At 58.5% G+C, this 23,180-nt stretch overlaps 1 protein-coding gene across 8 annotated transcripts in view; it reads right to left on the bottom strand.

Moving 5' to 3' along the window:
- Positions 1–23,180, bottom strand: part of NCOR2 (nuclear receptor corepressor 2) — a 212,453-nt gene that overhangs the window by 68,959 nt on the left and 120,314 nt on the right. For all 8 annotated transcript variants that reach the window (XM_035016825.1, XM_035016826.1, XM_035016829.1 and 5 more), the window contains 4 exons: positions 22,839–22,932; positions 19,864–20,042; positions 16,503–16,557; positions 14,094–14,192 (listed from right to left, as the gene is read on the bottom strand). In XM_035016825.1, the coding sequence (XP_034872716.1) occupies positions 14,094–14,192; positions 16,503–16,557; positions 19,864–20,042; positions 22,839–22,932 (427 nt within the window). The remainder of the gene's footprint in view (positions 1–14,093; positions 14,193–16,502; positions 16,558–19,863; positions 20,043–22,838; positions 22,933–23,180) is intronic.

Raw genomic sequence — 23,180 nt, 5'->3', positions numbered from 1 at the left:
TTTAGGGGGAGATGAAAGGGGCTCACAGCAAACCAGCCTCCTCCCGAAGGCTCTTATTTCATCTGCCCAGCGGCAAGGCACGTACGGGCCTGCCTGCCCCATCACCCTGGGCCGCTGAGCCTGCCCACGTCAGGACAGGGGAGAAAGTGAGGGCGGCCTGCTCCTTCCCGAGGTTGCCCGACTTCCTTTCTGCCCTGCCTGATTTCTTTTAAAACATACACTGATCCTCTCGGCCACCCCAAAGTGCTCCCTGCAGGCAACTGCCAAACCAGACCATCTTTCCGTGCCGATGAGCCAAGTGAAAGGAAAAGCCTTGCCACTGAAGAGCCTTGGGCGCATGGCAGGGGTACGGTCACACCGATCATCAGACAAGGAGAAAGAAACCATGCCGATGGATGGGGGGGCAGGCGGGGTGTCGCTCCCTACCTGCGTCCTTCCTCCGCATCAGGAACACACGCCCGTCCGACTCCGACACCCAAGGCTGCCTCGGCCTGCGACCCCCTCCCTAGACCCTCTCGTGGGGCTGGAATTTAGGAAGCAGGGGGGTGGGCGTTCTGCGGATGCTGGGGCCCAGAGCACGGTCTGCATGCTCGCAGGGAACCCTGCGCTCTCTGAAGCTGTGGCAGCAGCTGCCCTGGGCCCGCCTGGCTTGGCTCTGCCTCCCCGTCTCCAAGAACCCCCTCTGTTCTGTCGGAGGAGGCAGGGGGCACGATGGCTGGACTTGGAGTAGCCCCTCCCCCCACCATGTTGCTGCCAATTTCCGGTGGCTGGCCCTTAAGTAGCCTGTCCCTCACCCCCAGAACCCCTCAAACACTAAAGCATAAACTTTCCGCCACCTAGGAGCTGTGGCACCTCTCACACCCAAAAGGCGAAGTCTCTTTTGGAGCTGTGGAAAGGGGGACAGCGAGGTTTCCTGGTTTGTTCCAACACAGAGTGCCCTCTGCACACTCACTGACGAGGGCAAGGGGGGGTGAGCAGGGGTCAGGGACCTGGCTCCAGGGCAGGAGAGATAGCGTGGCTGATTGGGGAGGGGTCCCCTGCCCCATGGGCCACCTGGTGTGGCTACTGTCTCCACCTGTCAGATTTGCTGACTTCTACAACACCTGGGAGCCTGACGCCAGGCTTTCCAGGGGCTTTCCAACCACAAGAAGCTTGGCATCTTCCAACACCTGCCTTCAGCTACATCTGCACTCAGACCCCCCCCGCCTAGGCAGCCTCACTCCAAATGTTTTCTTGCTGTCCCTCCCAACGGCCACATGGGCCCAACTCCAGGCCACCCTCTAGGAGGCACCTATCATCATTCCCTGGATCTAGCCTGGTGGGGCCTCAAAGCGCCCCGGGATCTCATCCTCCACAAAGCAGACCACTGCCCATCCCAGCACAGCCAGGAGGTGCAGCTCCCCCCACCCACGGGGGCCCAGCCCGCGCCAATGCCTCCTGACTAATAGGGGCAGAGGCCCAGGGGGGTCTGGATCTGTGCCACACTGAACTATGTCCCTTCCTGTGGCCCTCCCCCCTTGGAATCCTGGAGAAACCCCACTAGGAAGATGCCAACACTCTCCGAGGGCTGACTACATGCCTGACACTGAGCTGCGCACATTCTGTCGACTGGCTCCTGGCCTTCTGAATCCCAAGCACAGTGAAGAAGACGAAAAACCAAGAGTAACAGTGAGCTAGGGCTCCATCCACAAAGGCGGCCTGTCCCTGGCACCACACCAAACACCTTGCAAGTGCTACCCTGCTCCATGCCCTTAGCCAACCTGAGACAGGAAGGGTAGTGACCCACGTTCCCATCCTGCAGGGAGGCAAAGCCTCACGGTCTCAGAGGGAGGAGAGCTGATGGCCTGGTCCCGTGGTCCCCAAAGCCCTACTCAGAGTCTCTGACCAGAATCTGGGGCCTCGGGTGTGTGTGTGTGGGGGGGTCTTTGGGCGTCCCTGCCCCTTCCTACCTAGCCCACCCTGTCCCCCGTTCAAGATTCCTCGAGCCCCCACCTGAGCCTGGGCTGACCCGTAACCACCCCCACCCCTGAATCATCATCCACATCACAGCACGAATAACAAAAATCGCTCTAAGTGCCAGGCCCCAGGCACTGTTCTATGAACTGCAATCACCTCCTTTACCAACCCCTTCATTCTCCCACTTTACAGAAAAAGAAACTGAGGCACAGAGACGTCGAGTGACAAACCCGGTCAACGGCAGTGCCAGGATTCCAGCCCCGGCTACGCCCAGCCTCCTCTCCTGCCATCTCCGCCTGCCCAGGCGGGCCCCTCACTCCTCAGCTGGTGCTCTGAGCCAGATCCCCCCGACCTGTGCCCACCTCGCAGGGAGGCTCAGAGGAGTCCCCGTCAGCACTAGAGCCTGGTCACTATTCCCGTCCCTTCCTGCCCAGTGTGCAAGCCCGGTGCCAGACACCCGTGCCCCCGCCCGGACACTCTCCCAAGCCCTAAGCGCACGGGTGGGGAGGAGGGGCAGCGGAGCAACACCGCCATGGAGCCGTGGCACAGAGCCCCCAGATGGGCTCACGGTGCCCTGTGACCTGACCGCCATCTCCCTTGGGCGAGGTGTCCCGGCACGCCGAGCTGAGTGGCACTGGTGCAGGGGACAGAGGGAGGAACCCCAGGCCCATCCTGGCCTGAAACACGTTTTCCAGGGACAGAGGCTCGTCGGGCACAATAATGACCATCTGCCTGGCCTCCTGCTGCATGCAGGAGATCAACGGGCTGATTTAGGAGTGCTCCATTCACTCCAGATTTACGGGGCGAGACGGGATCCCAACTCACAGGCCCCCGCAGCCAGGTCAGTCTCCGAAAGCCTTCGATGGTCTAGGACAGCAAACGGAGGACGAATCACCCACTAGGCTCCCCGTCTGGACCTCAGGCCATCCACGGCTGTGGAACCGCACTTGCTGGCTTTCACGGGCGATTCAGAGCCAAGGTTCCCACTGCCTGATGGCCGCACACACAGGTCACCTGGGGAGCTCTGGGAAGTCCTGACGCTAGGGCCACGCCCACACCAATCACAAATCCCCAGGTTATTCTGATGGGTAACGAGGCTTGAGAACTCGCGCTTTAGACAAGGAGCTGACAAACTTTTCCTGTAAGAGGTTAGTTCTGTGCGGCCACAGGTCCACTGGTTTCTGTCACAACTGCTCAACTCGACGCGGTCTGTAACTTGAAAGCAACCAGAATGTAAACAAATAGGCATGGCTGTGTGCCAATAAAGCTTTATTTACAAAATAGGCAGTGGGCCAGATTTGGCCTGAGGAGCCATAATGTGCCACCCCTGCCCCAGACTAGCGCTGCTCAATCTAGACGGTGCCCGAATCAGCTGGGGATACTGGGAAAATGCAGATTCCGTGTGTCTGGGGTGGGCCTGAGCCTCTGCATTTCTAGGCAGCTTCCTGGGGAGGCTGATGCTGCTAGGTCCTGGATCACACTGAGGAATGAGGCTTTCAGGGATCCTTCTTTCACAAAACACACCAGGACCCTTACCATTGGTAGCAGGTGACACCTGTGGACCCGGGGATAGATCCGGAGGCCAAACTCCATCTCAAACGACTGTGGAGCTCAGGAGGAAGGGGCTACCTCTGCTTTTCAGACACGTCAATGGTCAGGCTCATGATGGGCTTCATGCCCAGTACTCAGTTGGGAACGTCCCTCCCAAACCACAGCACGGCTTTGCAGAAAACCTGACCGGATCTATGGTTAGCCAGAGCCATCAGTTCCGATCCCTGAGGGACCCCTGCTTCCGGAGCGCTGAGTGCAGGACAGGCAAGCGGCAACGGAGCCTGCACTGTGCTGAGCCCCAGGCCAGGGCTGCACGGAAAACTGCATGGATAAAAACACATCCAGACGAAGCCTTCTCCTCGTTCTGCCTGTGAGTTAACGGAATCCTCCCAAAAGGCCCGGGACTACCTCTGTTCTATAGAACAGGACACAAGGCCATGGAGAAGTCCGGGAGCTCGCCCCAGGTTGCACGGCATTTCCTAGCAAGATCCTACGGGCAGGTGCTGTGCCTGCTACCCGGGGCTGGGAGGTCACGGGCTCCCCCCGTTCAAGACAAACCATGCCACCACCTGTGCGTTCCCCCCACACTCATGCTCTGAGCCCACAAGGGGGACACCACGCCACCAAAAATGCGGTCCCCAGCCTTCCGGAGCTGGCGCCTCAGCTCACAGTGACAAGGAACTCTGCCAGGGCAGAAGGAGGCTCAGTGCCGAGGAGACTTCAAAAGGCACAGCACGCGGCAGATGTGGTGGCAGTTCTGCCTGCCCCACGGGGACAGGGAAGGAGGCCTCTGAGTGGAGTCCCCAAAGGCTTTCGGTTCACAAGGATGAGAGGGGACACTGCAGGGAGAGGACCTGCCTGGGCAAAGGCACGGCGACGTGAACACAAGCACTGTCCCTACTGCGCGACATACTGGACATGGCTGCCGAGCCTGGCCACCTTTCACCCCACGCTCAGACACACGGCGGGCACCCTGGTGGTAGTGGACAACCGCTGAAGGCTCCCGTCAGCGGCGGGGGGGTGGGGGGGACAGGGGATGACGTCTTCTGCCCCATGTTGAAGGGCAGCTCGGCATGGGATTTAATCCTCAGATGACAGGTCCTCAGAAACGTGCCGTGAGAGCTTCCCCGCGACCCACAGCGCTGCCAGGAGCACCATCTCAGCTGCTCGCTCAACAAGCCCGTCACTGAGTAGAGACCATGCGCCCCAGTGAGCAAACCCCGAGAGGGGTTCTGTCCTCATGACACCTGCCGTCTCTTGCCAGTGGGGACAAGGGGGCCCAGGAGCCCAAGGCAGAGGGGAGAACTGGGGTCAGGGGTCAGAGGCAAGACACAACAGAGTTTTCTGGTCCTGGTGGTCCCCACCTGACCCTCGGCCCCCTACCCTCCTCATCCAGTCCGTCTGTCCCTCCTGGAGAAACATAGACAGGGGATGCCCCCTGAGTCCAGACAGAGATGTGCTAGAACTGGCTCAGATCAGCTCAAGAGAGCAGACTTCAACTTTCAAGGATTTTGCAGGGAAGTTGTTGAATGCAGCCATTACTAAAAACTAACTACATAACCTTACGGTTAAAGAACTTATGATAAAAACAAAGGTAACAAGTACTCAAAATGCATCACTTGCCAATTATTTGACTGCATAAATCCGTTATCCATGCTCTTGAGGTTATTTACATCAACTGCATCCACACAGCGGAAGTGGGATAGGATACGGCGCTGGGCACGCCCCCTCCCAGCTCCACCTTTGGTGACGTCACGTAGGTAGCTTAGATCGGGCACGGTGGGAGTATTTATACCACGGCAACTGTTACGTGCTACGAATCGGGGCCTCGCCCCCACAAGGCTGGTTGCTAAACACTCCCCAGCACTCCCCTGCAAACAGATGTGCCAACAAAACCCGAGTAGCGTTTAACACACACACACACCCATGACGTCTGTTCTGCCTGCAGGGAGATGTGTGGTTGTGGCAGCCAAGGCTCTGGTTTGAAATTGTCGATCAGATCCTGTCCTGCAGCTGGGAACAAAATCGGTGGTCTGACAGACCACAAGGCCGTGGGATTTTTTTTTTTTAAGATTTTATTTATTTATTTGAGAGAGAGAGAATGAGAGACAGAGAGCATGAGAGGGAGGAGGGTCAGAGGGAGAAGCAGACTCCCCGCCGAGCAGGGAGCCTGATGAGGGACTCGATCCCGGGACTCCAGGATCATGACCTGAGCCGCAGGCAGTCGCTTAACCAACTGAGCCACCCAGGCGCCCCAAGGCCATGGGATTTAGCCCCGGCCTGCCCTGCTCACTTCATCCACTTCCCTTGGGGCCACTCCCCCTTGCCTCCTGGAAGATGCCACATTCACTCCTACCTCAGGGCCTTTGCACTCACTGCCTGGGATTCTCCCTCCAACTCTGCCTGGCTGGTTCCTTGTTATCCCTCAAATTTGAGCCCAAATGACACCTCCTCAGAGAAGCCTTCGAGGTCAGCTCCCTAAAAGCTGCCCTCCCTCACATCAGCTGTCTCCCGACATTCTGCAACCCTTCCTGCCACCTCAAATAATCACGCTAATTTACTTGTGCACTGCCCACCTCCCACACGGACCTGTCCGCTCTGGGGACCTCGTTTGTCGTGTTCACTGTGGAATCACCTAGAATGGGGACAATGTGAAGTCATGACACAAAGGTCTCCAACATGGCCACCACCCACCCAGGATGCCCCTTGAGCAGTCAAGCCCAAGGGGGCCCCTCCTGCCTGACCCACGCTGGCACAGACCCACACAAATGCTGCCCTTCTGGTAACTACTTCCCGACTCCTGGCAGCCCAGCTTGAGATGCCCGGATGTGGGGTCTGTCAGCCCCCCACCTCTCACCCCCCTGAGGTCCAAATGCTCCACACTCACATTTTCTGGGCTGGGCTCACATTTTCCATGTCCTTCTATGCCTTTGATGTGGTCTGCCTCGAACAGGGCTGGCAGAGAGCCAGGTCCCCCCCTGCCCCCACATCACGGCCCGTGAGAAGGCCATGTTTGTCTTCTCCCAAAACGGCAGCCCAGCTTGCTCGCTCCCTGGGGTATGGCCTCTCCTGGGAAGGAGACCACCCACCCTCCTGAGAACAGTGGTCCCTGGAATATGTCTGGGGGGCTACCGGCCCAGAGGGGCCTCCCACAGGTCTCTCGCCTCCTGGGCAGGAATTAGGGACATCTGCTCACTGAAGCCCTAGATCCAGACAGTCTGGCTCAGCCCGGCTTGCCCCCAGCAACGCAGAAGCGTCACCTCCTACAGGCCTGGGCCGCCCAGGAAAGTCGGATAGACCCCCAGGCTGGAGGCCCATCTGGGCTCCGGGCCATGTTCAGGACACGCACACCCACGCTTACCCAGCAGGCCGAAAGAAACACAGCCCCATCCGGGGTCAGTGTGGCCATATCTGGCCTGCCCCATGTCCCTACCAGACTGCACTGGGGGGAGACCTCAAGTGATTTCATCAGCCCAAGGAGGGGCAGCCAGGCCCTGGGAGCCAGCCCCGACTGCACAGGAGCTGCCCCTCCCCGCGTGGACTGCGCTTGGCTGGGCCTGTCCTGGAACGGTCTTCCAGGTCACGCTGTCCCCCGTGAGAGCTGCCCCAGGCACGGGAGCCTCCGGAGTGCCTCAGCAACCGTAACAAGGTCACCTGTCCCTTGGCAAGGAGCTGGAAGAGGAGGCTCAGAGGAGCAGGAAGAAGGATCAGGGAGAGGAGGAAAAAGGGGGAGGAAGGTAGAGATGGAGGGAGAAAGGTGTGGGTGTGGGGAGGGGAGAGGGACACGGATGCAGGCACAGGGGGAAAGAGAGATACAGAGATTCACACGTGGGGAAAGAGGGAGACAGGACACAAAAAGGGAGGAAAGAGGGCAAGAGAGGGAGATCAACCCAGAAAACACAGGAGCCTGGGGTCAGTGAGTGGTCAGCGGTGGGAGCTGGACTGGGCCACAGAGAAGAGCCACAGAGCACAAGGACGTGCAGGCCAGAGGGCAGGAGGGGAAGTGGGGTCCCCTGCATATCCCCCTCAGACGCCCAGGAACAGGCCAGAAGGCTGAGTCCCAGCTGCCCAGGGGAGCACTCACCCCCGGGGACACGCCCCCTCCACGGCACGGCCCCCCCATCGCCTGGAGGGCCACCGTGGCCCCTCAGTCACAGCCACAGCAGGGATGGGCCCTGCTGCCTGGCCCAAATCCGCCTCACACTCTCAGCTCCCCGACAGCCTGCATAGTTAGGCCGACTACTGACCACAGCATTCCTGGGCTCTGGTTCTGCAATTAGCTGGGATAATTCGGCCCCTCTGTCCATGAATCATGAACTATAAACCACTGTACCGTCATCTGCCTCAGCCCGTGATTCACCTCATAGACAGGAAGCTCGGGCTTGGGCCCAGCCCCCAAGCATGCCTGCCACTCAGAGGTGGGTCTCATGGGCCAGGGTCCAGGAGCGGGGGACTCAGCTCCCACCTGCCAAAGCTTAGGTGTGTGGGCTCCATCGGGGGTGGGCGTGAAGGGGCTGGCATTCCAAAAGTCTATGGCTTGGCCTGCATCTCCCTCCGTCAGAATATGGAGAAGTTTCTGGAAGGTGGATGGCACCCTCTGTTAAACACAGAAGTGATCCTGGTGCCCCAACGACCAGCGCACATGCCTGGCCTCCAGGGCTGAGCACCCACGCCGTGGATGCCAGGGGGACCTCACCTCTCTCGGGGCAGCCGTCTAAGGGTCTAAGCCCAGAGACACCCAATGACTGCTGCTTTTCCTCAAGGAGTTTTACATTCCACTTTTGTAACCACCCATGCTTTCAAACGTGACCATCAACATGGTAAACAAACGGCTTGCACAGGGCGAGTGATGAGGGTGTGACAGGACAGGGTGTCACCTGAGCAGACGCAGTGACGTCTTGCTTCACACGCTGTGGTTAAGCATTTGAGAAGGTCATGACCACTGGGAAGCATAGCTTGCAAATAGTAAAATGCACAGGGTTAGTCCTCCGGAGGGACTGGCCAGGTCCCTTCTGGAAGCTGCTTGCTGCCCCCGCTGCCGCAAGCGCCCCCCAGCGGTCCATGCATGGCTTGTGGACTGAGACCTGGCCCTGTCTGCCCAGCGCAGGACACCTCAGAAGGGCCATTTCCGCTCATCTCCCCTTCGGGGTCATCTCCTCCTGCCCCCATCTGCCGGTGAGCCTGCACCATGCCTCAACTTCCCCTTCTGCCACCCTGCTCCCTCCCCCGCCCCTCCCACTCCCCCCACCAGGAAACCTCCCACAGGCTAAGGTTCTGAGTGGTCCAGACCAGCAGCCAGTACTGCCGGAAGCCTGTCAGAGATGCGGGCTCTCAGGCCCCATGGAGGGGCCCGGCCCAGCAGTCTGACTTTTGACAAGCCCTCCTGGTGGCAGCTGGGAGACCCTCAGCTGGACGCCAGCTCTGTCTCAGGTGCGTGACTCAGCCTGGAACCCCAGAAGGGGACAGCCTGGGGACACTGACTGCAGCAGGAGCAGGCGGTGGGGTGCCCTACGTTCTGGGAAGAGTAACTCCCCGCCACCAGCGCCGTGGGGTCCCCTCCTCCCCAGACGCGGGGATTTGAGCCCAGGACCCACTGAGACAGGAATGGTGAGGAGACGGGCACGGGCGAAGACATCAGGGCCATCCCCCGTCCCCAGGCCTGGGCTAGGAGCCGGCCAACTCAGAAAATGCACCTTCTCCGAGGTGGCGGGTGGGACCGCCCAGCCGAGAGAAGGGTCATCAAACGCACTCCCCAACACCTCGAAGCACCCCTCACACCCATCTCAGGGCTCTTAACCAGGACAGTCTGTGAGGTGTCAAGACAGCCGTGCTCGGCTGATGCCCTTGCTCTGGCTTCCTGAAAGAGCACAGTCTGATCTGGCCCCAAAGGCAGAACTTTTAGTCCGGACATGCAGGAAGCACTCCACACATGCCCTCAGATGAACACACAATCCTGGGCATCGGACGCCTGGTGGGGAGGGCCCATCAAGGGGCACCTGTTGGGCTGAGAAGCTGAGAGGCCCCTCCTGGCCCACCTTAGCCACGGTGTGGCCCCAAGCCACGGGAATCACAGGCAGGCACCATAGCCTCTGCAGCCACTGGCCACCTGGAAGAGGGCGGGGACATGCATGGGGCTGGGGGAGCGAAGAGAGACTGCAAGACAGCCAGAGAGGGGGAGACAGCCCTCCATGTCTCCCAGAGCAGAGGAGAACTAAAAGAGATGGGAAGAGTTTCCAGCTGCGGGCTCCCAGAAGCCAGGTGCACGTGGGGCCAGGAATAGACTCCCAGTGAGTGGAGATGGAGACCCAGACGGGGCTGGGGGCGTGATGCAGATGGGGGCTCAGTGGGGCGCGTCCCACCCACAGCGAGGTCCATCTGCTTCCTGATGCAGCAGGGCCTACACAGACCGAAGAACACAGGCCCTACAAGGTCAGTGAGGGACAGCTTCCAAAAGACGAGCCACATGGCCAAAAGGTGGCAAATGGGATCACCAGGGTCTCCCCTCGGGCTCCAACGGCAGATTGTGCTGAGTTCGAATCCTGAATATGCCACTAAGAGCAGGTTCCTCACCTCCCGGCACCTATAAAGCGGGCATGATGGCAGTACGTCCCCCCCGTAAAGTTCTGAGTGAAAACGCACCCGCCCCTCGCACAGGTCCTGGGACTGAGTGAACGGCCAGCAGCATCACTGTCCCATCACGCCGCAAGGCCAGTGCCCGGCAATTCTGACAAGGCTCCCCTGTCTCGCTGGCCTCCCAGCGTCTCCCCAACAAATACTGGCTGAAGACGACCTACGTCTTCCTCCAAAACTAAAGGGACCCAGGAAGGTGGGGCAAGCCTGACTTGCCTCCCATGCCAGGCTGCGGGAACCCCTGCTCTCCTCACTGCGACATGTATCAGCCGGATCACGGCCTTTATAAAACCAAGCAGAAATAAGGAAGCTCAGGCCCCACCAGTAATTGCATCTCAGATTAATGAGAGGGGCCGAGGGACCTGTGTCTGCCATTTATTTCACTGTCACAGGGCAGAGAAAAGACTTACAGCCCCAGAGTCAACACTCGGGTTGACCCGTTTATTCCGTATTTGTGAACAGGGCCGGTGGGCAGTGGTGAGGGCGGTGGGTCTGCCTGGCACAGAAGCCCTTCCAGGACGTGTGTGTGCATCTCTGTCGCTGGAACACCAGCAGCCCTGGCTGATGAGAGGGAGGGGAGGGCCACCACGCCGTGTCCCAGCTCCCAGGAGACAGGGGCCTCCCGCCCTGCTTCCTCCCATCTTTCTGCGAGAGGCAGAACACAGAGGCATCCTTTCTCCATCCTGGGAGCCCCAGCCTGAGGCACCGGCCTGAGCAGAGAGCAAAACCTCACCGGAGAAGCAGTGCAGACACTATGGCTAATCCAAGACGACGCAGACAAAAAGAGGAAACCGATGTTTCTCCTCTGCTATACAATATTCCAGGGCTCCCCAGCGCCCCGGCCTTGCATGGTCTGGCCTCTGCCCCCAAGTCACACACAATCCCCTCTTTACCTCCACCACCCAAGCCTTACCATGCTCGAATCCAGAGGTCTTACACTGGGGGCCGAGGACAGATGGACAGCAAATACGACCAAGAGCACACTTACCACGGTGAGCACTGAGTAACGCATCGAATTGCTGAATCACTCCACTGCACACCTGAAACTAACATGTTAACTACACTGGCATTATAATTAAAAACTTAATTTAGAAAGAAGAAGGGCAAACAGGAGTTGTTTGGCCTATACAGTCAATGCCTTGTTGTTGTTTTTCATGCAACCTAAGATGGAAAATTCAGGCAATTCCACATAAATCCAGATTTCCAGCTCATCCTCAAAAATCGGCTCTGGCAGGACGAGGACCCTTGGCCAAACGTCAGCGGGGTGGACCCAGGTCACGAGCTAAGCCGGCTACAGGCCTCACCACTCCCTGCTGCCTCTCACGGAAGCTGAGGTCAAGTGTGAGCTGCCATGTACCCTCACATTTGTACTTCTGTCTTCCACAGGGTAGAGAAACGACGCTAGTCACTCATCAAACATGAGCAGAAGATTTGTCTCCAATCGTTCATTCATTTAACACCCTGGAAGCTGTTAAGACCCCTGCTCCAAAGACTCTAAAGGCACTATGCTCTCTCATACCCCAGTGCCTTTGTACCTGCTGCTCCCTCTGCTGGGGACACCCTCACTTCTGTTCTTGTCCATTGAGGAGTCCATTTTTGAGGGCCCCGACTCTATGGAGACTCTCAGACCGCTGGCCTGCTATGTGGGAACCACCTATGTACTCTGGTCTATACAACCAGCGAGGAGCTCCCTGTGCCCACACACAAATATCCGATAAACAGAATTAACACCACAGAATAAAAGGCATGGCAGCCGAGACCAAAGATGAAGGACGCTGACACCCCCAACCCTCCCATCCGGGACTCGTCTGGGGATACCCCCCCTCACTAAATGACCTCAACACACACAAGTCCTCATCTCCCTCCAGGCAAACATGGCTCTCCCCATCTGTCAGAACTCTTTCTTCTCCAGAGCCCCCGGCCCAGCCACCTGGAGGGGCCTCATGAGCCCACCCACAGTGACCCCAAAGAAGCAAGGGGGCGAGTGAGGGCACACACACTGGGAAGACTAGCAGGAGAACTGGCACATAGTAGGTGCTCAAGAGATCTCTGATGACGGTTTTTAAATAAACCTAAAGGCCTTTAGCTCCCCTTCTATTTTGCCACAGTCCCCACCACTCCCTACTGCCTTTCATGCCTCAGCATATTTATGCTCCCTGCCTGGAATTTATTTGAGTTTGTGCTTCTCAGTCTAGAAAATTCCTGACTGCACTTCCATTTCTAAAACACCACAGCTGGGGGTGGGAAGGATGGGGTGGCGGGGTGATGGACACTGGGGAGGGTATGTGTTATGGTGAGTGCTGTGAGTTGTATAAGACTGATGAATCACAGACCTGTACCCCTGAAACAAATAATACATCATATGTTAATAAAAATACATAAATAAAAATAAATAAAATAAAATAAAACAAAACAAAATAGCACAGCCGGGTCTTTGGAATTAAATAGCTTCAAGCCAGTAAGACTTGCTTTTACACATCTGTTAGATGGGCAATCAGGCTGGTCAACCGTGGCCACACAATGCTCAAGGAAAACCCTATCCACAAACCAGACACAGCCACCCTTCAACGCCCCAGCCAAGGAGAACCAACACTCAGTCCCAACCATTTATGCCTGAGTGCAGTGAGGGGTTACTTATTCTCCTCTCAACAAACTTGTTCCCTTAATTACATGTAGCTTAGCCAATAGGAAAGTGGGTCCACAGTGTAGAAGCACAATTCCCAGAAGGCAAGAGAGGAGAAGAAGGATGCTGGTTAAGAACCCATCTGTGGGACTCGACTGCAAAGTGCCTCACGGTGGGCACCAGGACCCCACTGGGGATGGCTGAGAGCGATGCCTCAGGACCCTGCCCTGGCCAGCCTGGGGAAGGGAAGACGCCAACGTCAGGGAGAAAACCACAGGACCTTCTCATCCCAGGTCCCGCCACTCCTGGCCTGCAACACTCTCCCCTGGGCGACCCAGGCCAAAGGCCCCCGGAAGGATGCACCTCCACCAGCTGCAGGCAGCACCCAACGGCAGTACCCCCAAGCCGTCTGCCCGTCCAGCCCAAATCCCTCCTCCAACAGCGCAAGCCTACCTCCTCCGGGAGTCACGTGCTCCCAGCACCTGCCCTGAGCTGATTTTCAACAGCCTGGAAGTGAAGTGAACCCATCCCCTCCCTCTGTCTCCCAAGCACTGATCGATCACCCAGGAGCCCCCTTTCACCTGTGTGCTACAGACCCCCACCATCTTCACCATTATTTGCCAAACATTGTTTAAAACCAGCTCCTTGTTTCTCCAACTCAGAGGTCAGCATTTTCTGGAAAGGACCAGACGATACATGTCTTAGGCTTTGCAGTTTCTGTCATGACTACCCTGCTCTGCTGCCATAACAGAAAAGCTGCCACAGTAATATGGAAATGAATGGACATGGCTGTGTGTCAATAAAACTTTATTCACAAAAGAAAGGGTGGGCCAACTTGGCCTAAGAGCCATAGCTTGCCAAGCCCTGCTCTCACGTAAATAATCCCTCGATCTCATCCTAAACAGTGACAGCTGACCAACTACAAGTTCATGTACTGGCTATTTTCTGTTTACAAATATGCATAAAAACAACACAAAGAAGCCACAAATATTTTTAAATGTTGAACTTGTTAACCAGTCCAAGTCAGGCAGAGAACCCAGTCCTTGCTCTGGGCATGTGACCCTTTCACCACAGGGATCATGATTCACCAAGCCAGGAGTTCTAGAATTTCCTAGGCTGAGAACGGAAGTGGTCTTTCTCCTAGCACTCCTCTCTGCTGCTGGGGTAGCCTGAACACCCCCAGAGAGGGTCTCTCGGCCACCACGGAGGGGGCTCAAGCTGAGGGAGCCTGCTGCAGAACAACACGTGCAGATGGTCACCGCCCATCTTGCAAAGGGCCTCGGAGCAGGCCGGGGACTGGTCCCAAGAGCCAGCACCCCGCCCCGCCGCTCACCTGGCTCTTGCCGCGACGTCGGTAGCTCCTCCTCACCAGGCTCTTATAGTTCTCGTTCTTCTTGGTCAGGTAGTAATAGAGGACACACTCAGCCACAGTCTGTGTGACAGAAACAGAAAAATGCTCTGTCCAGCGTGGGTGGTCAGAGCCGGGGGCCAGGAGCCAGAGATCTGGGTTCAAATCCTGCCTCCTCCACACAGAGCGGGGTGCCCCTGGCCAGGTCACCGTGCCTTCTCACCGGAGGAATGGGGATGCTCGGAGCACGGACTTCACAGAGCAGTCATGAAGACGGAGCCCTCAGGAACCCCTACAGAGGCGCTACCTGGCCCCACTGTCCCTGCTGCTGTCTAACCGTAACGACGAGGTGGTCGCCTGCCCTCCCCGGGCCCTCCGGCTCCCAGCTGGGCAAACTCAAAGTCGGCCCCGACCTGGGCCTGGCTCTCCTTCCTCTCAGCGCAGCTCCTTCTTCCCGAACACCTGGGGCCCCGGGTAACCTCTTCCAAGCTTTGTGACCCAGCCGGACTATAATGTCCCCAAGCGACTCTTCATCTCTTGGAACATTTATGATTTTCTCTGCCCTGATCTTTTCCGCACCCGTCTGGGTGTGAACCCTGGTGTCACTTGCTAAGTTAGCGACTGGCCCTCCCTGGAATCCCACCACGTCCTTGCCCAAATGGGAGCAGTAAAAGGACATCCTCAAAGCAACCAGACGCAACATGGTTGTGCCTGCCACCTGCAGCCACGGGCCAACTCCAGGTGACAGCTCGCCTCAGAAGGCTGTTTCGTCAAAGCTGCTGGGTACAGAGGCAGGCTGGGCCTCAAACCTCATGGCCTTTGCCACCTCCAGAATGCACGTGAACAGAGGCTATTTCCCACGTAAACCTGGCCCACACATGAGGTCGACACAGCAGTTGAGAAAATCGTCTTATCAGATGCCAGTATTTGTAAACTGGGCAATGTGGGTGTCTGACTTCCCCTTGAACAATTCAGGGGAGCGCCTTCCTTCCATGCTGGACAACAATGGGCTGACCCTAAGCAGCAGCTGTCCCTGCAGACGAGCACCGGCTGGCCGGCCCACCGAGCTCCCACTCTGCTCCAAGCCTCACTCAGAACACACCTGTCCCCAAAGGCATGGGGGACCACTGGCAATCCCTGCTTCAGACCCTTCTGGAAGCTCTATTTAAGTCCTATCCTGAGCAGCCTCTTACCAAACTATACCATAAAGTTTACTCTCCAGGGTAGAGATTCTGATTCCCCGTTCCCAAGCAATGCTGCTCAACGACCAGCTTCTGAAAACCTTGCCTCCATCCCTGGGAAGCCCTGACCTAGAGCCTCCCAGACTGTCCACACCCCCAGCACGAAGCCATCATGAAGTCAGAAGAAAGGCTATTTATAGGGCTTGCTTCCCCATGCCGGTTTTTCAGGCATGGAGAGATTCTGTTTCCCTACATCGCCCCATCTCCCTCCTTCTATGGTTATCCGCTCATTAAGGGCAGATGCTAGGGACAACTGCTCAACTTTAAAATAACCGCCTGGCTCATGCCCGGACAGCCCTCCCTCAACTGAAAAGCATGAGGCCTCCAGCAGCTGGGCAGATGCCCCATCTCTGGCAAACCTAATTCAAGGGAGTGTGGTGTAAAACACCCAGGACAGCAGCCCCAGAAGGAAACCCTGGCTGGAGCCCTTCCTACTCCATCCTACAACACCGGGGTTCCCAGCGCTGATGCCAACACACAGGGTCTCATCCAGACCCGGCCTGGCTTCCCCCACTCCAGGCACTGCCCGGCCCGACAAAGGGTGCCCAGACACTTCATGTCTACCTGCCAGGGAGGAGGTGGAGCGAAAGGGGGCAGTGCCTTGGGCTGGGTTTGGAGGCGAGGTAGGGTTCAAGTGGCAGTTCTACATGAAGGTTTGTCCAAACGGGATGGGGACTTACTGACCACACGCCTGGCTGCCATCAGGGCGTCAGAAAGCATCCAGTGACAATCAGAGAGGCCAGCCCCCTGAAAGAATGCCACTCTTGCCTATAAAGCCTAAACTGGGACGCTGGGCACAGCATGCATGGCTTCCAGAACCCATGCCCAGTCTGCAAGGACGCTCGCTGCCACGTCTGAGGAGCTGGCTCCAGGGAAGCCGGTGCACACAGCTCTCCTGGGCTTTCCTAGCCTGAGGCTCCACCCCCTCGGCCAGCAGGGGCGGGGCCTGCGACTGCTTCTCAAAGGAAGGAGCATGAGGACCGACAGAGGGGGGTTAGGAAGGAAGGACTGACAGAACAAGGGGCAAGCTGTGGGCAGGGTGGGAGGGTCCTTTGCCCCAGGGCAAGCGGCCGCCCACCGGAGTGGCCCCCAGAGAGGTGCGGGGCTGGCGGGGCGGCCGGGCTGATGGCTGGGCTTGGGGGCAGCGACTCACCTTCCTCTCCAGGAATGATGCGATCAGGCCGAAGTTCTTGGGGTGCTGCATGAACCTGTGGGAGGAGAAAGGCAGGCGTGAGGCCCGGCCACGGGGGGCTTCCCAGCTGGGCGGGCGCCGAGCACCCGGGCGCCTGCCATCTCCGCGGCCCGGCTAGGCGGGCGCCGCCCCACTCGGAGCAATTAAGCCCAGGGGGGTGTGGGAAGGGCGGGCGGGCCGAGGGTAAGAGAGGGCGTTCCTTGGAGTGAGTCACTGGTTTTAGCGCCTTTGAAAATATATTTGTTTGTCCTGCTGGAGGCGGCTTCCAGGAAAAATGAGGACATTGCATGCAGCTCTTTGGTGGGGTTCCCCCCCTTTTAAAATCTGCCTTTGTTTCTATCTCCGGCCGGGTCTGGGAAGCCGGGCCTCACCCGGCCCACGCGGGCCCCCACAGCCAGGCCCCAGGTCAGGCGGCGAGCTGCAGCTCTCCCTGGGAGAGGTGGGAGCAGAGGCTCTGAGTGCCCACGAGGAGGCGGCAAGAAAGGACTTACGGCGGAGGGGGTGCGGGGAGCTGGAACCCCACCAGCTGGCTTCCTGTGAAGCCGGCAGAATTACTGGGAAAGGCTCGGCAAGGCTGAAATGTCAGGGCCATAGGAGCAGGCGGGCAGTGGGGGCGGAGATATGGGTCACGGCCGCGGAGGCCCCAGGGATGCTGGGTGGAGTCCCTGGCCGGGGCCCAACCTCAGCCTGACCGTCCCCATGACGCTCCACCGCCCCGCAGCCTCCCCCGGGGAGAGAAGGAGCTGCTGGTGAGGCGGGGTCCCCGAGTCCCCCAAGGGAGCCTGGGCCAGTGCCCGGTGCTCTCCGCCCGGCCCTCCAGATGGCTGGGCAGGAGGCCAATGGGCCCCTCCCTTCTCTCCAACCAGACACCGGAGAATCCGGAATGGCCTCTTTTCTCTTCCAGGAGGAAGCCGCGAGTCAGAGTGGCAGGCTTCCCTGCCTGGGATCCTGCCTCAGGCAGCTTGCAAAGCTGGAGCCAGCCTAATGCCCTTTTTTTCAGAGTTGCCTTCCTCCCCTCTCCCTGCCCCAGTGACATTTCCTCCCCCTTCTAGATCCCTTCCTCGGGGTTTCCCCAAGGAGAGATGGGATCCCAGGAGACAGGGTTTCAAACCTGGAAACCCTCTAGCTCACCTCTTCCACCACCCTCCAACCTAGACCTGTATCTTCTAACAACACTTACTGAGAACTTCCTACCCACTGGGCACCTCTCAGCAGCTAAACAAGGGAGGCACTGTTGCCATACCCATTTCACAGACCTGGAAACTGAGGCTCGGAAAGGCAAAGTGGCTACTGGAGGTGCAAAGCCAGTAAGTGGTGGGGCTCTATGCCACTGGCGCATGATTTCCAGAGGCCCGAGCCCCATCAATTCTGTGGAAAATGAGGCCTTAACCAGGACGGCTCTCCCGGAAAGACTTGGGGCATGAAGCTGAGGCTCAGGGGACATCAGCCCTGCCTGCCCTGCCCCTACCCTTCCTAATTAACAATGAAATCATTAGGTGAAAAGAGCAAACATGAACTCTCCAGAAAGGCTGAAACACAGAAAACACACCAGAAACACTTTTTTTTTTTTTAAAGAAAGCATAAATAAATAAAAATATCAAACATACCAGGGGGAAGTTAGATACCTAAGGCGATGGTAATTCTTAGCATCCGTGACTGCGGTCCTTCACTAAAATTATAGCACGGCTTATACTCGGGACTTGACTCGTGGCAGAACAATCACACCTGTGACTGTGAGGACCTAGAAATGAGCCCCCAAGGAACTAGGTTTCCTGTCTCCAAGGAGTCAACCCCAAACGCCCCTGGGACCCGCTCCCTGAAGTGCTAGTCCCCCAAAATTGCTCACTCTTGGTAAGCACTCGAGGCCTCGTTACAACACCCCTCTATTTTTACGGATGTTTTAGAATTTCCATACTCAGAAGCTTTTGCAAAAAACACAACCCTCCTGCCCAGACCCTCATGGATGGTCCCCCTGCACGTCCACATCCTGGTGTCTGTGCAGCCAGGTCACCCCTGTGCTGCCCATGACCCAGAATCATCCCCGTCCCGGAGGCCCGCCAGGCACTCTGGACCCACAGCAAGTGGCCAGAGAACAGGGTCTCATCCCCTGGCCCTGAGGCCTTCGCCAGAGGCAGAGGCAGAGGCCCAGCGGCTAAGCAGGCAGTCTGTTTCCAGTGCACCTTCCTGGCCAAGCCCTGAGGCCACCGCTCGTGCCTCAGCTTCCCAAGCCCTCCCACCTCACAGGGGCCTGCGCCTGGCATGTGCACGGGTCCCTGGTACACAACTTCTCAGTTTGGTTGAGGGGACAGGGGTTTTATCCATTGGCAGCTCCTCATTCGTCTCCCCAAAATACCCCGGTCTTTCGGCGCTTGCCTTTTAGAAGCCCCAAGGCTGACCTCTTAGCATTCAATTCCTGCCTCTTCTTTCCGAAGCTACTCTGGTCCCTGGTTCCATCTCCCTTCCCAAAAAGGCTCTCCACTGCAGCTGAGGCCCTGCCCTGACGACGGGGGAGTCTGAATCCTGCCTCCACCGTTTGTAAGCTGTGTGGCCTTCATTGAGTGTCTTAACCTCTCTCAGCCTCTGTTTCCTCAGCTGTGCAATGGGGATGGCCCGGCAATGCCGTTATGAGGGCTAAGAGGAACAGACACACAAAACCCAAAAAGCATTTACACAGTGTGTGGGATGGAGCCACCCACCAGCCTCATATCCCTGCCCTCTGGCCCAGCCTCCAAGATCCTCTGGCTTTGTTCTTCCGATACACACAGCTCCATTTCACATAAGGCTGCCCTCACGCTTTGTACTGGGTTGAATAGTGTCCCCCAAAGTTCATGTCCACCCAAACCTCCGAACGTGACCTTATTTGGAAATGGGTTCTCTGGGGATGTGATTAGTTAAGATGCAGTCACACTGGACTAGCGTGGGCCCTGTATTCAGTATGGCTGGGGTCTTGATGGAAAAAGAAGAAACCAGAGAGACACACGGGGAGACTACGTGAAGACAGAGGCAGGGAGAGAACGAAGCATCTACAAGCCAAGCAACGACGGAGGTTGCCAGGAGCCCCCAGGGGCTGGGGGAGAGGTGCAGGGCGGATGCTCCCTCAGAGCCTCCGGAAGGAACCAACGCTGCCCACACCTTGACCTAGACTTCTGGGCTCCAGAGCGGAGTGAGGATAAAATTCCTGTTGCTGTGAGCCACCCAGCTTGTGGTCACTGGTCACGGTGGCCCCAGGAAGCCCGTCCACGCCTCAGCAAGAAGGGCTTCCCGGGACAGGAGAAGCCCGAGAGGGCCGCGGTGGCCGGTGCCCCGGCATCACGGGACTCACTTCTCCCGAAAGGTCTCCTTCTCCTGCTCGCTCCACATGTTCATGACCTGGCGGTCTTTGTACACCTTCATGGGGTCGTCCATGAGCCCGTTCATGTTGATGAACTTGATGCGCTGCTGGTCAGCATCGTACAGCATCGGCGGGATCACAGCCAGCTGGCGCATCTGCTTCTCCAGGTTCTGGAGGGAAGAGGAGAAGGCGGAGGGCCCGGGTCAGAGGGCTCCCAAGGGCAGCCTGGGGCCGGGCCGGGGAGGGCTCCTGCCAGCGGTGCGGGACCAGGCAAGGGCGCGGACGTTCCGAGCGAGAGCGGGAAAATGCCGAGCCACAGAGAAAGGGGAGGATGAGTTGAAAGTACTAAGAGCCCAATGCCAGGGGGAGGGAGAATTTAAAGGCAGCCCCAGACAGGTTTATGGTGGACGGGGTCGTAAATTAAATGCGGAGAGCAGCAGTGGCCTTATCTGCAGGGAGGGCGGGGGCAATGCATCTTCCCTTTGGAAATCCAAGTGCCATAAAACACGACCGCAAAGATGTTCAGCCAGCTGGGCCAGACCAGCTCGGGAGACAGGCCTGGTCATCCAGGCTCTGAGGGCACGCAGGGCAGGGAAAGGGGCCGGTGAGACCGCGGACCCATTTCCTCCCCACCATCCTCCCCGGCCCTGGCATCCGCTCCTTCAAGCATGCCCACTTGGGATCTAGCCTGCCCGGCCCCGTGCACGGCAGGAGTCGGGCGCACTCGCTCATAATGCATCAGGATGGCCATTAAGAGGCTCTGAGCCACCACTCAGCTGGGCTCATTTCCCCAAATCTCTGCAGCCAGCCCATTACTGGCGATTAATTACCCATCTGAGGAGGCAGGCAAAGGCCCAGCACGGCCAAGGTCAGCTAGTTCAAAGGATCCGCTGCCTGGCCTCCCACAGCCAACCTCTCCTTCGGCGTTTGGGATTCCCAGCAGGAGCACACAGCCCTGAGCCCCAGCTCAGAAAGGACTACCCCCCGCCCCGGCCACCGGAGGCCTGAGCCTCCCAGCACTTGGCATTGCCCTCCAGTACCAACACCTCTCCCGTTGTCCTCGGCTGCCCCACATGCGCACTAACGGCCGACCACGGGCCTGGTCACAGGCAGAACTCTCCCCTGGCAGGACCCCCTGCCCTGCCCTCTCGGGGTGTCTTCCTGGGCATGCACCATGACTGCCAAAAGCTCCCCACAGGGTGGGGGCGACACCTCTCCTCCCGCCCAACCCCTCCTTCCTACCCTCCCAGGGAACCTCCAGTCAGCTGAAGTCTCTGTCCTAAATACCCTTTTCCCACCACCCCACCCAACTGCCACCCCTCAACAGTCTCGGGAGGCCGGTGGCTACGTGCTCGTGTGGCCGGGACCTGGGGAAGGGGGGCCTCTGTCAGGGGGGCTGGGGACTAGGGAACCTGAACCACCTAAGACGCCACTCGCCCTTGGCCATCAGGCAGGACACGCTTGGGAAAAGGCCACCCGTCCCCGTCTTGCTTCCAAGGCAAACTGAACTGGTGTCCACACCCCTGCGGGACGGGCACACGGCCACAGCCCAGTGGGCCCGGAGCTGGAGCAAACCCGCAGGTGTGACTGCGGGCAAGGGCTGAGTTCTGCTTTCTGGGCACCGAATGGTGTTCAGAATAGGGACGTACCATGTGAAGTTTTTTTTTGTTTTTAAAGATTTTATTTATTTATTTGACAGAGAGAGAGCACAAGTAGGCAGAGTGGCAGGCAGAGGGAGAGGGAGAAGCAGGCTCTCCGCTGAGCAGGGAGCTGGACATGGGGCTCGATGCCAGGACCCTGAGGTCATGACCTGAGCCAAAGGCAGACGCTTAACCGACTGAGCCACCCAGGTGCCCCCCATGTGAAGTTTTTAAAAAGAAGATCTCTTTTCATGGCCAGACAGTCTGAATCACCTGCACCAAAATTATGTGGGTAACGGTGAAAATGCAGAGTCCTGGGCTCCGCCCCGGACTGGCTAAATCAGAACCTCTGGGGGTAGGGCCTGTGCGGTGGGAGAATCAGCAGCTGGAGCGGTGCTCCAGTGATGCAGGTGTTCGCTGCCCACCCCGCCCCGTGTGGCAGCCACGAACCAACCAACCACACGTGGCTGCTGAGCACCCACCATGTGCCGGGCTGACCAAGGACCTGAAGTTGTCGTTTTCTCTCCTTTTAGTTCGTTTCGACGTGAACAGCAGCGCTGCCAGGGGCCGCTGCACTCCGGGTCAAAGCCCCCAGGGAAGACTGGGCTCCCCTCCTCTCACGAGCCTCCCTCACGCCTGCTGTGCTGCCAGGACCAAGCAGGTCAGAAGCCTGACCTGCGAGACCCGGGACGGACCAGGCTGGCACGACATGGTCCTCGCCCCCTCTGCTTCCTGATCGTCTCCGGGCCCCAAGACCACCGCCAGGGTCACCCAGGCAGCGCTCCGGTCGTCTGGGCATCCGGAGGCGCCCAAGGGAACAAAGAAAGTGCGCTTGCACTGGCAGGGCTGGGGGTCCTGCCAGGAGGCCGCCAGCCTGGTGGATGGTCGCTGCGTGGGGATTGTCCATCTGCCCCCAGTCCGGGCACCAAGAAGCTGACCTAGAAAGCACAGTTCTCAGGCACCCCTGCCTCTGGCTTCTGGTGGGGCTCAGCCAATGGGAGGCACTGAGAGAAGGCGGGAGCTGCTAATGCAGCCGGTATTCCCAGCTTCCTCCCTGCTGGGGCACCAGGTGTGGCCTCCTGGCCGTGTCCTGCCAGACGGCCGCGGCCGGGCAACACCCCTTTCTCTGCTGGTCCTTTAGGCTTGGAGACAGGTGACGGCCACTCCCCCGGGGCCTCAATACCCTGCACTGGTTCTGCCCACACTTTGGGGACAAGCCCTTTGGTTTCAACCATCGGGGTGAATTCTGCTTCCTGCCACGACACTCCCATGGATGGGAGACAGAGGGGAGTAAAGCCGAGGCCAGAGTCAAAGCCGTGCTCTTACCTCCTGCTCTGAGAGGCCATCGATGATCTCTGACACCTCGTGCTCGCTGCGGGCGGCCGACATGGAGAGCCCGCTGCCCCGCTGGCCCACCCTGCTGGAGACCAAAGGGACACACTCAGGACCGGCCCCTTGGCAGCCGGGACTCCAGCAGGCACCACAGACCAAGCCCACAACTTCCCCAGAAGCACAGTGTAGGCGGCAGGGAGGAAGGTGTAGAGGGGCCAGGCCTCTCAAACCCGCAGGGACCCCCCAGGCTGTGGGGTCCCGGGAGGGCATGGAGCCCCCACCCTGACCCAGGAATGCCACAGGGGCTCCATCCCATCTTCTCTCCTAAGATGCCCC

The sequence above is a fragment of the Mirounga leonina genome, unplaced genomic scaffold (genome assembly GCF_011800145.1).
Source record: "Mirounga leonina isolate KUSES-001 unplaced genomic scaffold, KU_Mleo_1.0 Mir_171, whole genome shotgun sequence".
NCBI lineage: Eukaryota > Metazoa > Chordata > Mammalia > Carnivora > Phocidae > Mirounga > Mirounga leonina.
This window is presented reverse-complemented; position numbering and strand designations above follow the sequence as displayed.